The 16,032-nt window shown below is 35.8% G+C and overlaps 2 protein-coding genes across 2 annotated transcripts; one reads left to right on the top strand and one right to left on the bottom strand.

Annotated features, from left to right (window-relative positions):
• Positions 1-402: 402 nt before the first annotated feature.
• Positions 403-5,337, bottom strand: LOC135611270 (serine/threonine-protein phosphatase PP1 isozyme 6-like). The gene is made up of 4 exons (XM_065106853.1): positions 4,891-5,337; positions 2,330-2,889; positions 1,851-2,054; positions 403-767 (listed from the first exon to the last, which is right to left on the bottom strand). The coding sequence occupies exons 1-4, from the start codon at positions 5,072-5,074 to the stop codon at positions 753-755; spliced, it is 963 nt and encodes a 320-aa protein (XP_064962925.1). The 5' UTR covers positions 5,075-5,337; the 3' UTR covers positions 403-752.
• A 1,907-nt stretch (positions 5,338-7,244) lies between these two features.
• LOC108952598 (phosphatidylinositol 4-phosphate 5-kinase 10-like) lies at positions 7,245-14,849 on the top strand. Its single transcript, XM_018824947.2, has 8 exons — positions 7,245-7,493; positions 9,017-9,168; positions 9,650-9,812; positions 10,475-10,585; positions 12,486-12,652; positions 13,148-13,281; positions 14,074-14,182; positions 14,360-14,849. Exons 2-8 carry the CDS (start codon positions 9,023-9,025, stop codon positions 14,670-14,672), a joined length of 1,143 nt encoding a protein of 380 aa, XP_018680492.2. The 5' UTR covers positions 7,245-7,493; positions 9,017-9,022; the 3' UTR covers positions 14,673-14,849.
• The last annotated feature ends 1,183 nt before the right edge of the window (positions 14,850-16,032 follow it).

Raw genomic sequence — 16,032 nt, 5'->3', positions numbered from 1 at the left:
TAAAAAATATAATAATTTAAATTATTTTTTTTATAAATAATTTAATATAAAAATAAAAAAGATACTTTAAAATATATCATAAAATTACTTTTCAAATCCTTAGAAAAATATATACCACTATCCTTTCAAATTTAAATTATTTTTACTAAAATTATATTAAATTCATATCTATTTTTAACTTAAAAACTTTAATCAATTTTTTTTATTTTTTAAAAAATCATAAAACCACTTTCGATCTTTTTCTTTTTTTCAAACTGCCAGTGCATCTCACCATCACACCATACAAACACATGATATATCGATACGTACCATACCACTAATTGGTTGGTACATCAATATAAACCAATAAGACAAACCTTGAAGGAAAGATTTTTGAAGAAACCTTACTATCCCTGAAGGACATGAAAAATTCGACACATTATAAAATTCCTTCATTCATTTGTGTAATAAACACAGTTTTCGGCAAATGAGCAAGCATTCAACAATAGATCATGATTAGCAATTTGATGAGTTCTAAGATCGGAGCTAAACAACTAAAAGACTACATAAACTAATATAAGACAGGGCATGACCACAAGGTTATCTTTTGCATTCAGCTTTACAACATTTGGCAGCCAGGCAATGTCAGAACAATCGTGAAAGGTCGCAGATTCTGTCTTTAAACTCCAACTCCGTGAATGGTAAGCAGCCGTCTCCTCAAGCAAGGTTCCGTATGTCCCAAGAATAGAACCCACCTCGAATGACCTCATATGTCAACATCTCCCTCCCTGATAAAAACCAGACAATATAATTTCATTTTTGATATATGACAAAAATAAGCATCTAAAAGGTCACAAGTTCTTAAATTCAAACTCAGAACAAGGACTGGATTAAAAAGAACGTTTCCTTCCAGCATGATGACCATTCACATAGCATATTTGGTTCTACTCAACAAACAGAAGTACCACGAAAACCAAATGACAAATTTTGAGGCACATTTAATAGATGGCACCGTAGTAACTTTTGAGGCCTCTAGACTATTATTTAATAAGCTCCAACAGAATCAACATTTTGAAAGGTTTTGAAGAAAACATGGTTATGGAGTATGTTCTATGTAAAAATACTAATCCTAGTTCCATGTTAGGAAGATGACATGACAAATAAATTCAGCTTTCAATAGACAAAATGCAAAAGGCACCCACGAATCAAGTTGGAGCAAAAACAAGAATTCCAGATCAGGGCCTGAAACAGATTCCCACAAATTAAACCATAGCGGCAGCAATTAATTGCATGTCAGGCTCCACGCTATAGTCCGAATATCAGCAACTTCTACCAACCTAGATGATGATCAGAGGACTATGCAGATTTGCTGATTTATATGCTTCATATCCAGGTTACCAAACACATCCATTCACTGTAAACCATTATGTCAGCTTGCATACATCCACCTTAAAATTAAAAAGAAAAAATCCAAAAGGTTAAGAACTCAAAACACCCAACCCATCAGATGATTTGAAAAATAGGAAAACAAATATATCCCTTAAGACAACTAACATATAAAGATATCTAAAGAGAGTTTGTTCAATGCATGAAAATAACATGCCATTATCATCTTTGGTAAAAGCCACTTAACTAGTGACAATTTTTATGCATGAATGATATGGATTTTATGACCAGTGGGAATCCATTATCTACAATTCTATAGATGAAGAAAGAAATGAACAGTGACATGTGAAAGAGAAGAGTCCCAATAATTATTGAGCAATATCTGAAAAAACATGATTAAAACAAAATATCATATTTTTGCAGAATGATCATCCATAATATAGTATGCAGCCATGACTAGTGAAATATGTTCTCCAATTTATTACCTTCCTGGGAGGTGTTCCTGGTTTTAACATACTCCCAAATCCCTTTTTCTTATCAGCTGGTTTAAGTATCTGAAACGAACAGGTCAGAGTGCCATCTACACTCATCAAAGCACCAGCATTATCAAATTCCCCACAATAGTTTGGGGCAGAGAATATTGTCACCAGTTGGCGCTTTGCAAAGAATTCATAGCCATCTTCCACAACCTGCCAAAAGATATTAACCATATGCATTACAGTTGGATTGGATTTTTTCATTCAATAAAGTTTCCAGCAAGCGGACGGTTACTGAAGATCACTGTCCTATGATTCATCTGCTTCGATGTTAGCAATACTACATCAGAATCACATTTCTGGAGCTACTAAATTGAGCAAAAGCATAACAAAAGTCTATCCTTTTCCAATATGCTGTTTGTGTTTGTTTCAACAGCTAGGCAAAATGAATAGCGACCTAAATGAAATTTCAGTGTACCACAGCTAACCTGGTGGGCACGACAGATGAGATCTAGATCATGCTTCTGAAGAAACTCAGCCACCTTGTCAGACCCAAAAGTATAAGAGACACCTCTATCATTTTCTCCCCAACCCTCGATATCTTTGTCAGGGTCTGACCATAGCAAGTCACAAAGGAGACCTTGGTCTGGAATATCCACTGGACGAGCAATATTTCGGATCTGGTCCAAGCTCTTTAGTTCAGGAGATAAACCCCCATGCATACACAGTATCTTGTCATCAACAAGTGCAGCAACCGGAAGGCAGTTAAAACATTCCGTAAAAACTTTCCACAATCGAACATTATATCTCCTCTTGCACTCATCATAGAATCCATATATACGATTAATAGAAGCACATTCATGATTACCCCTTAACAGGAAGAAGTTCTCTGGGTACTTAATCTTGTAAGCAAGGAGTAGGCATATGGTTTCTATGCTCTGCTTACCACGATCAACATAGTCCCCAAGGAACAAATAATTTGCTTGTGGTGGGTATCCACCATATTCAAAAAGGCGAAGAAGATCAGCATATTGGCCATGAATATCTCCTGTAGTCACCAAAGTTAGTATGTTGAGATGGATTTCTGAATTGGTACAATACAAACAAAAATTTGTGTTCCGCATCCTTATCAGGCAACTATCAATTCTCTAGGAGAGTAACAACGCAAGCACTAGACATGTAGAGAACAGATCAGGATCAGGCTGCAACTTCTTGTGAAATAGCATTTGTCCCAATTACATATTCTTATGAAAATAGCAGCAATAAACACTACAAAAAAATGCAAGGACAAAGAATCCCAATTAATTTCCGACAAGGCACAAAAATCGAACAGACATCAGCTTTTTGACATCATTAAGGACACACTAATATACAAACAAGCTTTAGCACCACAGTTTTCAGTAGAGTAACTAAGCAACATAATACTACAATGGATCTATCAAATGATTGCTTGGAATCCAATCCACTCTACAGTCTAATTAAATGTTTAGCCACCACATAATTATTGCAAGTAGACCAAATTTTCTCCATTATATATGAAAAGGAAGGCTGTTAATATAATGCTTACAATCCTCTAACACACAATAGCCACTGCTGTATCAGCAGCTCATCAACCAAATCATCTTATCGTTTTGAGTTCAAAATGATTTGTGCTCTGACTTCTGATGATAAACTTCTAACATTTCACAACCATCGGACAGAATGCCCCCGCATATCAAACCTTTCATTTTAACATGGATGATTACGTACTGACCTCTATGCCAAAGTGACCAATAAAGACTTGTTTGGACTAATTCAATTTTAAAAATAAATTAAGGTCATCACACAAAAAGACATCAAGAGAATCTCAACTGTATTATGCTACATAAGATCCCTTAGGCTCATCTTCTTTAGATTACATGATACCAGACAAGAACCTCAATTAGGAGAACCAGAGGCCAAACAAACTAAGAAAGGAAAGAGAACTCCATAGCCAAGATCACAGAACAATGAGGGGGAAAAGAGGATATGGTTCAGTTGGCTTTTTGTTTATTGTTAACCCTATCCAAAGCCCCTAACTAGATTATAAAAGGTATTTAAACTTGATTGATTCAAAAAGGTTAACACCTTTGGCAACTATCGAGTGGTGATTAGTATCGGTACCAGTATCATTTTCTAAAAACCTGGACTTTGGAATCCGTTACATTCATTGCATTATAGAGACCACATAGCGACAGCCCTTTAATCTCAAACTGAGAACAATATATAATATCGAAACACGATTGTGTAATACCTAGAAAATCAAGCATTATTAATTATCAGTTTTAACTTGGACCCCAATTCATAGCTAATGCAAAAAAAAGAGAAGCAAATTGTTATGGACTGGTTGCTCCAAAGTTTGAACATATATGCAAAGAGAAAACAATTTATTCATATTGTTAAAAATGATATCTTACAGGAACTGCTTAGAGAGTAGCAGTAGGTGCCTAGATAAGAACCGATGTCATACTTTGCTAACATGTCAACGCAGCAATAGAAAAAGAGAAAACTACACACATATTAGCTTAGAAACTTCATGTTTATGGCAGGTATGAAGACATGTGGCAACCATTATGACCTAGTTATAGCAAATGCGATTAGAACTCCAAGATTATCAAACTATTAGTCAGAGACTTCACCAGCACGCCGAAGTTCCAGACACCATACAGATATCAACGACATGTGTCAAATGAAAGATATAAGAAATCTGACCAGAAGTCTTTCTTCGGCGCCATAAAAAATAAAACAAGTAGGAGCGGGCCGCATGGCAAAGATAACAAGAACAAGCCATTTCAACTACACATTAAGCAAGGATGACAGTCATGGCATCGGTATTCCAACTAAGATTTCGGTTATCAGGACCAATCAATCTTGGTCTCAGCGGATATCAAACCGAAAACGAAAAGACGCTCCAGTTCGAACGCGTAAGAAAGCAGAATAGGCAAAAGAACACATCGTGCCTCCGATGACAGAAGAAGAAGCAAAGGATTCGAAACCACAATAAAAATCAAATCTTGTTTTGCCAATTTACCGCAGATTTTGATGGGGGCCTCGAGCTCCAGCAGAATGGGCTGGCTGACAAAGACCTCCTTCGACGCGACGCAGAGCTGCCGGATCTCCGGGTCCGTCACCTGCGCATTCTTGACCGCCCGCCCGCCTTTGGTCTCCAGAAGTCGCCGTATGATATCATCCAGCACCGCCGCGTCCATCGGCATCCTCCCTACTCCTCCTCCTCCCAAAACCCCTCCCGAACCCTAATTCCCGCCGTCGCCCGAACGATCTATTGCGAAAGAAGGAGGAAGAGGATCGAGAGGTCGCAATCGCTTCAATCCGGGGACAACGAAACCCTATCGGACTCTTGTAAGGTCAGAGGAGGGACTAGAGAAGAAGGGTTGGGTCCAATTAGAGCAAACTTCCCGCCTCTCCCGACCGAGATAGAGAAAAGAGTCGTCTTCGGAGCCCTAAATAACCCCACTCCTTCCCGACGTATAATACATGCCTTTACATACCCCCTTTCCCCTTGAAACTGTTATAGTCAGGTGTTACGAGCACCTTCGAATCGTGATATATTATGATAACGCTTTAAGGAACGTAAAATTGGAGTTCATATAACGGTATGCACCTCCAAATCGTTATATTCTTCCGTTATCATGAAACAGTCACTTTTATGCTGTTATATTATAGTATGTGCCACTGTTACAAACACATGACAATATATATAATATATAGCTAATTAATAGCTAAAACTCTTAGTTATTTTTATACCTTGATATATTTTTGATTCAAATAAAATAATTTAACATGATACGAGTGTATTAAATGTTAAGAGTTGAGTGGCTATCGAAATAATTTAAACTTACAATCAATAAATAATTCATCATGATGTATGAAAATACGTTTTATTATGATGGTCATGTTGTAATGATCATATTGTTTAGTAACAATGTGGAATTGTTGACTAATTATAGGAAGGAATTTTGTTGTTTTGGCATGCCTTCTTCCACCTCTAGAAGATAGGAATACTTTGCAGCTACGCAAAGAAAAGATGTTATATATATGTCTATGTGATATCATATGCTATTAGGGTTGACCGTAATCGGAAAGTGTTAGCATCGATTTTGGTCGAGTTGATCTCAATTTGGAATAAAAGTGTGATATAAATAGTTGACTTAAGAAATCGATCATAGAAGATGTCTAATAAATGAAGCTTCATCCAAATTCATGACGTGACTTGATTAGGATCAAATTGGGTTCGATCGTCCGATCTTAATTTGGATAATTGGTACAATAATAGTAGCAACTTACTTTGTTTTGATGAATCATGCAAAGTTTGACCCAAAAAATTCTTTTCTTATAGCATTTTTTCTACGATCATTAGCGATTATAAAAAAATAAGTTCCTTATTAAGAGGATATTCCCATAAAATATTATACTGATGTATATAGTATGCACACTTAATATATCGTTATTTCTAAGCTAATTTGACTTTACATGAGCTCGATCGATTATGGATAATGAGTTTTTAGTTTGATTATAATGCATGAAATATTTTACTTAATTATAATATATTTGGTACCTTATTTTAGACCACCTATTTAAAACATAAAAATGAGTAGTTACGCTCATTTTAGAGCAAATTAAGTTAAAAATATATATTATTCTTTTACTTTCATCAATTATATCATCATATTGATCTTCGATATAACAACTATTTAATATTCATAAGTAGTGCATAATATTTTTGGATAAAATTATTTTTTTGAATATACTGATTAGCCTATATAGTAGTGATAAATCAGCCTAAATTTTAGGCTCAAATTTCGTTTTCATCATTTAATTTTTATAAAAAATTATGTTGTTTAATTATACTGTTCTTAATGAGATTTTATTGATTTTTATTAAATTTAAAAATAGCACAATCTTGTTAAATATTTATTATTTCAATTTTATGACTATTTTTACTTATATGTATATATATATATATATATATATATATATATATATATATATATATATATATATATATGAATATTATTTATTCATTTAACAAATAAAATATAATATTACTTTGAATCTATCGAGATTTTGGGTTGTCCGCTGTAAATAAATGACTTAGTTCGATTAAAGGAAAGATTGAATTGAAAATATATATATATAAATATATAAGAAAAGCCTTGATGATCCTCTTGGATAAAATTAAAATAGGAGAGGTTTTACGAGAAAAAAAAATAAAAAGTTTATTTTCAAAAATAAGTTATATATAAAATATTTTTTTTGAAGAAAACCTCAGTTTTTATGTTTTGGATTTTCAAATTTTTCAATATATATATATATATATATCCTAACAGCCGGAAACTGCTGTAACTACGAAGCCAAGACGTTGTCTTAACCGGTGTCTCCGCTCCCCGCCACCTTCGTTGTTAAGCAACGAAAAGGGCGTTGGGTCGGCCCTCCATTCCCTTCCTCCAACGATGACGCATCGATTCCACGCTGTTCCCAGCCCTACCCTCGCCGGCTGCTTCGAACTCGACTCCTTCTCCCCCTATTTAGAACATCCGCCCTCCACATTTACTCCCACTCCACGCCTCCTGCCTCCTGCCTCCGCTCCCGCTCCACCCGATAACGCCTCCCTCGGTACGTTCCTGACGCTTGTCTCCCCTTCCCTTCCGGTTTCTTCTCTTCGCCCCTTTGGTTCCGTGCCCTCGATCATCCCGTTGCCGCGGGCTTGGAATTGGTCCAGTAGCATTCTTGATTTCCGAAAACAGATGCCTCCTTTGCGTCAGAGGTGCTGTAGGTCCTTGGATTCGACGGGAGCGGTCTCGACCTGAAAGACTTTCAACTGTTGCCAAATCGAAGACTAGGCGAAGTTTTGGTGTTTTATAGTTGCTGACTCGCTGTTGATTTATTATTTGTTTTTTATTCATTTTTATATTGGTAAGTTTGCCAATTTCTTTCCAATGTTAGGTTTACATTTTGTCAATTACCAAACAGTTCTACCTTTTTCCTTCTTGATTACTGTTTCCAGCTTCTTGCTGCTAAATCATAGATGAACTCGGTATGCACAACTTAAACAGGTCTTAAAAAATTTGTCGCCATGGCTTTATAATCTTTCTGATGCTTATAGTTAGCTGCTCTGATCTGAAACAGCTTATTCTAGTTGGTTGGTGTTTTGGTGGGTAATAGGGACAGATGCCAGTTCAGATGAAATGTAAGTTACTATTGACAAATCAACAAATCTGATGTATCGAGCATGACACAGTGTTGTCTTCTTCATAAGTCATTCGTATGCTTATGCACATTTGTCTTGTAGTGTGAGGATACTGGGACAAAAAAACTTCCAAATATGATGAAAAGTAGTCTGTAGAAAGATAGAAATCTTCTCATAGCCATTTTGCCACTTTATAGGCTGTTAATGAACGTGATTCCTGTAGAAGTAAACCATAAAAATGGAGTTATGGCATCTTCTCTGCACAATCAAATGTCTAACTATCCCCCATCCCCCCCCCTCCTCTGTTTTCCTTCAAGACAAGGATTTGTACAAATGCATCTAACATGAATTGCTTTACTTCATTTTGTTCATATGGTGTTAGTTTATATGTGGTTTTTATATTATCAACTAAAATAGAGAGATAGTGGATCAAGCACAGACCAAAAGGTTTCATTTAATTTCTCTTCTATAGTTTTAGGGAAGAGGTTACGTACACGCTATACCACTCAATTTTCTCTTAGTTATAATTTTTGTCATATGACCTTTGGCTTTCAAATTGGGATATACAGTAGAATAACAAATTGCTGTTGCAATTTCTGAAATTTAGATGTTCTCTTCCAATGGTAACTGTGCAGTCAGCAATCATGGAATGTAAACACTCTTGAATTTTATGTTACAAGTGATATATATATATATATATATATATATATATATTAACTGGAACTGTTTATTCACAAAGCAACTAGCGAGTTGGAAAGCTGTTATCAGTTTAAGTCAAGGTTTCCTCTTATGCTTGCATGATATTACTACTCTATGTGCAAGCTGAACCTTTCCAGCCATATGATTTAATTATCAATTTCCCTGTTTATTTTCGTAATAAAATTTGAATCTTGTGAAATCTTGTCTTTGCAGTGCACAGGTCATTAATTATATGTTGTTTGGCATATAGGAAAACATGGAGCAAAATCTGGTGCTGTCGGAGCAGGAACCTTCTTATCATGATTTTAATTCCACTTCGACCTTTTTGCTACGCTGCTCTATTGATTCTAAAGGCACACAAACTGAGTTTGAGTGGACAGATTACAGTACTGCTGTTTTCAGGTTCACAGTGACTCTTGCCAAAACCTTTTTTCTGAAGAGGGCATGCTAATCTTCTGTTCTGATTAAATAAATATTAGATATTAATGACTTCTTTCTTTGCAACAAATTGCAATCAGATATTGACAAAGTGCATTCAACGATGTCCTGTGTTTATCATTTGTTTATAAGATTTTAAAGAATGAAAGAGTAGGCACAAAATACATCTTATCTCCTTTTTAATGTGAACTTGTTAAATATAAGAGGTTATGGCATGTTAATTGCAGAATACAACTTTCACCATCGTTTTTCATTAGTCTATACTTGCCATTTGTATCTGCAAATTTAAAGAGAGATTGAACTATTGATGATATTTTCTTGGCTAGCCATGATTCTAAGAAACATTCTTTGTCATCTTAGGATATTGCATTACCATTTAGTTCACTGGGCTGTTTTGTCTCCACTGAATTTACTGTTGTACATACTCTTTTTGAACTTTTTGTAGGAAACTTCAAGAGTTTGAGGATATTGATATTAATGGATACATCGATGTGATACGTGGTCATGAAACCTTAAGGCACCTTTCAAACAAAAAAAAAGTTTCTTCTCTCCATTTATCCAGTGATAATAGGTTTGCCTTAAAGATCATAAGCAAATCTCACATGAAGGTACTTTCATGGTCTCCTTTATGGTACTTTCATAGTCTTCTTTATGGTTCAGTTCCTTTCTCGGCTCATATTGGTTGCTTTATTTGATTTTTCCCGATCATTTGACTGTGTCATGTTTGCTGGAATAGTTGAACGTTGCTATTTTTGCTATTAAAACATCGAAATAACCTTTCAAAACAGCTTAGATGATGTAATGATTAGAAAAAAAGATATGTAACTTCATGTTAGATATCTTGTGACAACTATGACAAGGAGTTGACTCAGCCACTCAACTAGCTGTAAATTGTGTTGTACTCATGTGAAATCTATGGTATATGATATGAGTAGATGGAGAGAAGAAAAAAAATAAATGCATTTAACTATTTATTTTTGTACTAGTAAACCTGAGTAGAGAACATTATTAAAACGTGATTAGGTACTAGTAAACCTGGGGAGAAGAACAAAATGCATTTATTTTTTGTTATGTTGCACTTGATCATATTTACCATTACGTAATAGCTGTTAATTATCTACACGATTCCTGCTATCTGGCACTTCTAGAGGGCCTTTTTATCAACATGTTTCTTGTTAACATAATGATTAGCCTTAATGCAAGGTTCATTTAGTACATCAAAAAATATATTGCAGCTGCAGATATGATGTTTATATAATAATTCTTGCAGGCCCTTTTAGAACTACTGCCAAAATATTATCACCATGTGAAGAAGTACAATAACACTTTACTTGCAAAATTCTATGGGCTTCATGTTGTTCAGCCACAAGGTGGAAAAAAGGTAGAACATGATATATCTGAGTTAACTTCTGGTCTCATATGATGATAAGAGTGTTTGCTTATTTTTCATATGAATGCATCAAATGTTTAAAACTGCAAATCAGTTGTTAAAGGTAGGAAAAGTCTTTATAAAGTCCTATGGTTTTTTTTCACAGAAAATTTGATCCCGTTTAAATAAGTTGGATAGAGTTGATTTCTAATTTCTCATATAGCCTGAAAAACTGCAAATCAGATTTTTGGGGCTTGACTGCACCTATTACTGAAAATTGTTTTAGTTGTTGCTGACAAGTATATCAGCAATGACAGGAAAGACTTATTTATATCCTGAGAATTACATTTGAATTTGTTACACATGGGCCCTCCATATAAAATCAACGAGTTAAACGTTTGACAATTAGACTTTACCTGCAACTTACGGCTTGCTATTCCTAAACCACCAATCTTTCTTTGAATTCACCCTAAGATGGATGGACTATTATATGAGGGAGAAGAAGATAACAATAAGGAATATTTTTACAACTATCCATTCTATTGTCTCTTCTGATCTTACCCTTGCAAATTACAGGGCTCTCATAGGCAAGAATTTCCTTGTTGGCAGCATTATTTCTCCCTCACTGATTGCCAGACAGCCTGTTCATGTTATTATTCTTTGGAACACCATCAAGATGAGACAGGCATGCCTGTATTAAAAAAGAGGATAAGAACAAAAAGAAAGAAAAGGCATGCATCCATTAGGAGCTTAGAAATCATTGCCATGCCATTATCAATAGTCAACATCAAAAAGTAATCTCTTATTGTAATTGACTAGCCTCAGCTTATTCTTTCACTCTGACCTCAGCACCGGCAAGAAACTCTATATCTCAGCGAGATCTCCCTTATTGTAAGTTCTCTCTCAGTAGTAGTTTTGACATTGTTGATAAAGGGGATCTAGAATTTTAATGTTTTGGATCTATATCAAATATACAAGAAGCAAATTTAAAACTGTCATAATAGGGAAATCTAGGATGCTGTTTGATTATCATGTACCCCTAGACTAGGAAAAGGATTTATGAGACAATTGTAAGCCTAGTTGCATTTTTGTAGGCCAAATGCAATTTGGAAAAAGAAGGTCTCTATATCATGTAAAATGTTAAAGAAACAAATCATTGCAAGTTTGAGATAGCGTGATTACCAATAAGAGATATTGATTAAATTGAAAAATTCATCTAAGGAAATTTGCACGTCTCTAAAGAGACATGTAACCTGTGACTATAAAGTGAGACAATATAAAAAATTGAAGGTCACAATAGAGGCAGAGAAAGAGCAAAGAGATCTTAAATTTACATATTTTCCCTTTGGCTAAATAGTAATAGGGAAGAGGTGTCAGGGATTGGTGGAAGTGAGCAAAGTTGAAAACTGTGCACATTTTTCTCTAGTTCTGTTTGTTGATGTTTTATGTACTAATTAGTTGACCAGATTGTCTTGTGGAGCCTTGTCATACCATATATACCTAATCATCTTAATGAAAAGCTGACTCAGTAGTTTGAATATGAGAAAGGACAAGTGTGGCAGTACATCCAGTGTTTCACATAAACATTGAAAATATATTGTTAGACAATTTTTTATGTAGAACTTTTTTTAAAATTCGCCACTGTAGAGCTTCTCAATCCTATTGAGGGCAAGATGCAACAAATGAAAACCTTCTCCTTAGAGTGAACTAGGCGGTACAGTCAGAAATCTTTGTTGTATTATTGAAGTCTTTTGTGCAAATACTAAAGCTTTATCTATCTATATTCAAAGGGTTAAATTCTTTTTTCTTTTTACACTAATGCTATACTAGGATATCGTTTCTATGCTTTATATATTTAGTGGTTGTTAAATAGTAGATCTAAGTTAATCATGTAACATGTTGCTCTTAACAGGTTCGCTTTGTGGTAATTGGAAATATTCTTCAGTCAGATTTAAAGATTCACAAGCATTTTGTTCTCAGAGATTCACCGAATAGCCACCATGTGCACAAAACGGGAGATGAGGAAGATCTTAATATGACTTTTCATTTACATTCATCTCTTCGGCATAAACTTCTGACGTGAGTTTCTAAGTTTCTATGGCTTGAAAGATATCGTTTCTTGACCAAATCATCTTTGTTAATCATCTAGAGAACTTAAAATCTTCAATTTCATGATAAATTGGACTTTGTGTGGTTAATTGTATTTCTTCCACTGACAGATGCTAGCGATTCAGAAAGAAACATATTATAATACTTCGTAGTTAGGAAAAATTAATTAACTTTTTACAATATATCTATCCATTTCTTATGTTCTTGTCGTGTTTGTTGCCTTGGGTCAGACAGTGATGAGAATGCCACTGATGTGAGCTTTAGTATATAGGTCCGAGTCCTTTTATGATTATCAGGTTGATCATTGGATTGTATCTGTTTAAGTCTTGTTATGATTTGGTGCTATCTCATCAAGCAGGCATTTCGATAGCCCACAACTAGAACACTTCTCGTGCTATAGTCAATCACCATTCTGCTCTACTTGATGTTTCTTAGTTTGCTTACTCTTCAATTTCCTTGTTTCAGGCAATTAAAGCATGACTGCAATTTTTTGGAAGAAGCGGGCATCATGCACTACTCTCTCCTTCTCGGAATGCATATTTGTTCTGCACCTTTTGAGGCTCTTCTTCAGGTTCACCACTCTTCGGCAAATTCAGCAGGTATAAACATGTTGAATGTTCTGTCTTTCAATAATAAAAACTATTTAACTTAGGGAACAGGCTTCAATAGTCTCTAGGTGCCTCAGTCCTCTTGATATGACCAGATATCATAGTCCAATGTGGGAGGTCTTGGATGTCTTTTTATTCTTAAAGATATGCATTGTCATTAGGGTTAAATTCACATGCATACCGTGATGATATCAGGTCTGGTTGAGTTCAGGCACCAGCCATGCAGCACAGGATCCAAACCAAACGATGGACAGGAAATTGAACAGAGGCCCTATCCAGTTATGTCGAATTAGGATCATATCTAAAATAGAACTTTCTCTTTGGGCACCAAAGTCCTTGTTGTTACAATAAGTTCAACCGATATGTCTTTATTGAGAAATTTTAATGGTTGGTGCATCAATTTTACGTGGTCGATATATCTCGGGTTCAAATCCATGTTAGAAAAAAGAATCTTACATGTAGTTTAATTAAATTGAAGGATTTATATATTTTTTAGTTCAATCTGTGTATGAGTTAAAAGTATAGAGGACTTATTTTCAAATGCACCAAAGAATATGAAGGTTGGATATGGAGGAAATAATGGATGAAAAAAAATCGCAATGAGGAAATGAAACTATATTGGTAAAATAATAATAGGAATGTTTAGGACCTAGAATTTTTTACTAAATCCGATTTTTTGGTTACATTTCTTTACAAATTTCCATGTCATGCAAAATAATATTGGCGTTGGTATTTTTGGCTGGGGGAATTATTACTAACAAGTGCAGTGCATATTCCGTGCAGGCGCAGATGATTGCGACAAGAGTTCAGATGGAGCTGAATCAGAGCACAGCCATGCAGATCATAGTTTTCCATCAGATGGCGACGACTCATCCTCATCCTCTCCTACAGAGTAAAATACCTTTCTCTCATTCTTGCAGATCAAAGTTCTCCGATTAGAACCAATATAGATTGTCGATTTATCTTCTAGTTTATTTCTTCTTTGTCCATTGTACAACATATGCTCCATCGATGATGTGCCGTATTGATCAAATGGCGTTGTAATGCAGAAACTGATCTTTGGTTGCAGAACCGAAGGTATACTCGGTGTCAGGATGGCAGCCCGGGCGGTTGGCTCTCGGAAAAAGGAAAGCAATTTGGCACCACCAACTCATGCCACGGGAAAAAATCAACTCAACAATGTGTTCCTCTTCTTGGGGGTAATCGACATCCTTCAACCTTACAGCATGCTTAAGCACATGGAACACGTTATAAAGTCTCTGCACGCAGACTCTCCGTCGGTCTCGGGATTAAATCCCCGAGCGTACTCGAATCATTTTCAGGAGTATCTCTCGAAAATATTTCCAGAAAATTTCCAAGTCTCTGATGCCAACATGCTTTAGAACAACTATTTGAGGCTCACCTGCAATGAACAGCTTTTGCTTTTGACTACAAAAGCTGTCATCGGACGTGGAAAAACTCTACTTACTGTAAGAAACTATTTATGCAAATGTAAACTATTTATGAACATATGGAACAGTTAGCAAAGCTTTGCATGAGTTCGATTGTTGGAACACAAGTTTGGCATTCATCTTTTCATGTCTTTGTTATTAGGTAAATAAAGTGTGCAAGATTTATGTCAAGGAATCTTTTTGATACAAATATGGCTAGAAATCAAGCCATTTAAGATTTAGTTTACTGTTGATTTTTTTTTTTTCTTTCAGGCTGCTCGATTTAGATCTCGGCATTATATGATCTATCTATCTACTCATGTAATCAAAATAATGTTTGAGCTTTTAGAAATGGAACAAATTCACCATTAATATTGGAATTAAATATTACAATTCTTCCAATATAGAAATCCAAAAAAATTTCTCAAAGAATAATAAAAATGGAAAAAGAAGAAAAGAAGAAGAAAACATAAATTGCTGATCGCACGAAACTCGATCTTTATCCCAACAGGAATCACACATCTGTCTACTCCAAAGTACAAAACCCTAATAGTCTGTGTCGGTGAAAGCAACTCTTTTGTGCCACTTTGTTGTGTCCGATTACGTTTCATGATTCTCTCTCTCTCTCTCTCTCTCTCTCTCTCTGTATGTGTGTGTATGAGAGTATCTCTCTCTCTCTCTCTCTCTCTCTGTATGTGTGTGTATGAGAGTATCTCTCTCTCTCTCTCTCTCTCTCTCTCTCTCTCTCTCTCTCTGTATGTGTGTCTGAGAGTATCTCGATGGATGGTTACAAAGGAAACAACTACTGGGCGCGAGTGCAGTCGAGTGTGATAAAGTGTCGCCCAGCTTTTGCCTCGGGAAAAGGTGGTAAAAGGACAGCATGGAGAGGTGGCTTCGCAGAACGGGCCAAAGTGGCTTTCATGCACCCCACGTTGCTTGGAACTCCAAGCGCTCGCTCCACCGGGGAGGCGAAGCATGAAACCAGACATCCGTTTCCAATGCGAGACTGGGAAGATTTGAGGCTTCGTGATCTCTCTTTTTTATTGCCATCCACCTCCCACGGCATCGGGAAAGGAAGCCGCGAGTGCGGAAGCCCCAAGTGCCAGCTTAATCACTTAGGGTTAGGGTTTCATCATCTATCTGCTGCTCTGAAGAAGACGATGACTGATACACATCTCAGAGTAGCCAACGGACCATGCATGGCGTGCTTCAACAACGTCAAGGAGGAGATGTCTTCAAGGCCAACAAACAACGTACGTACGCACTGGAACTCGGAGATCCAATCGAAGCAGCTTCTCTTCAAGAACTAGCT

Source organism: Musa acuminata, chromosome BXJ2-4, assembly GCF_036884655.1.
Source record: "Musa acuminata AAA Group cultivar baxijiao chromosome BXJ2-4, Cavendish_Baxijiao_AAA, whole genome shotgun sequence".
Classification (NCBI taxonomy): Eukaryota; Viridiplantae; Streptophyta; class Magnoliopsida; order Zingiberales; family Musaceae; genus Musa; species Musa acuminata.
Note: the sequence above shows the minus strand (reverse complement) of the source record. Positions and strands in the feature narration are given on the sequence as shown.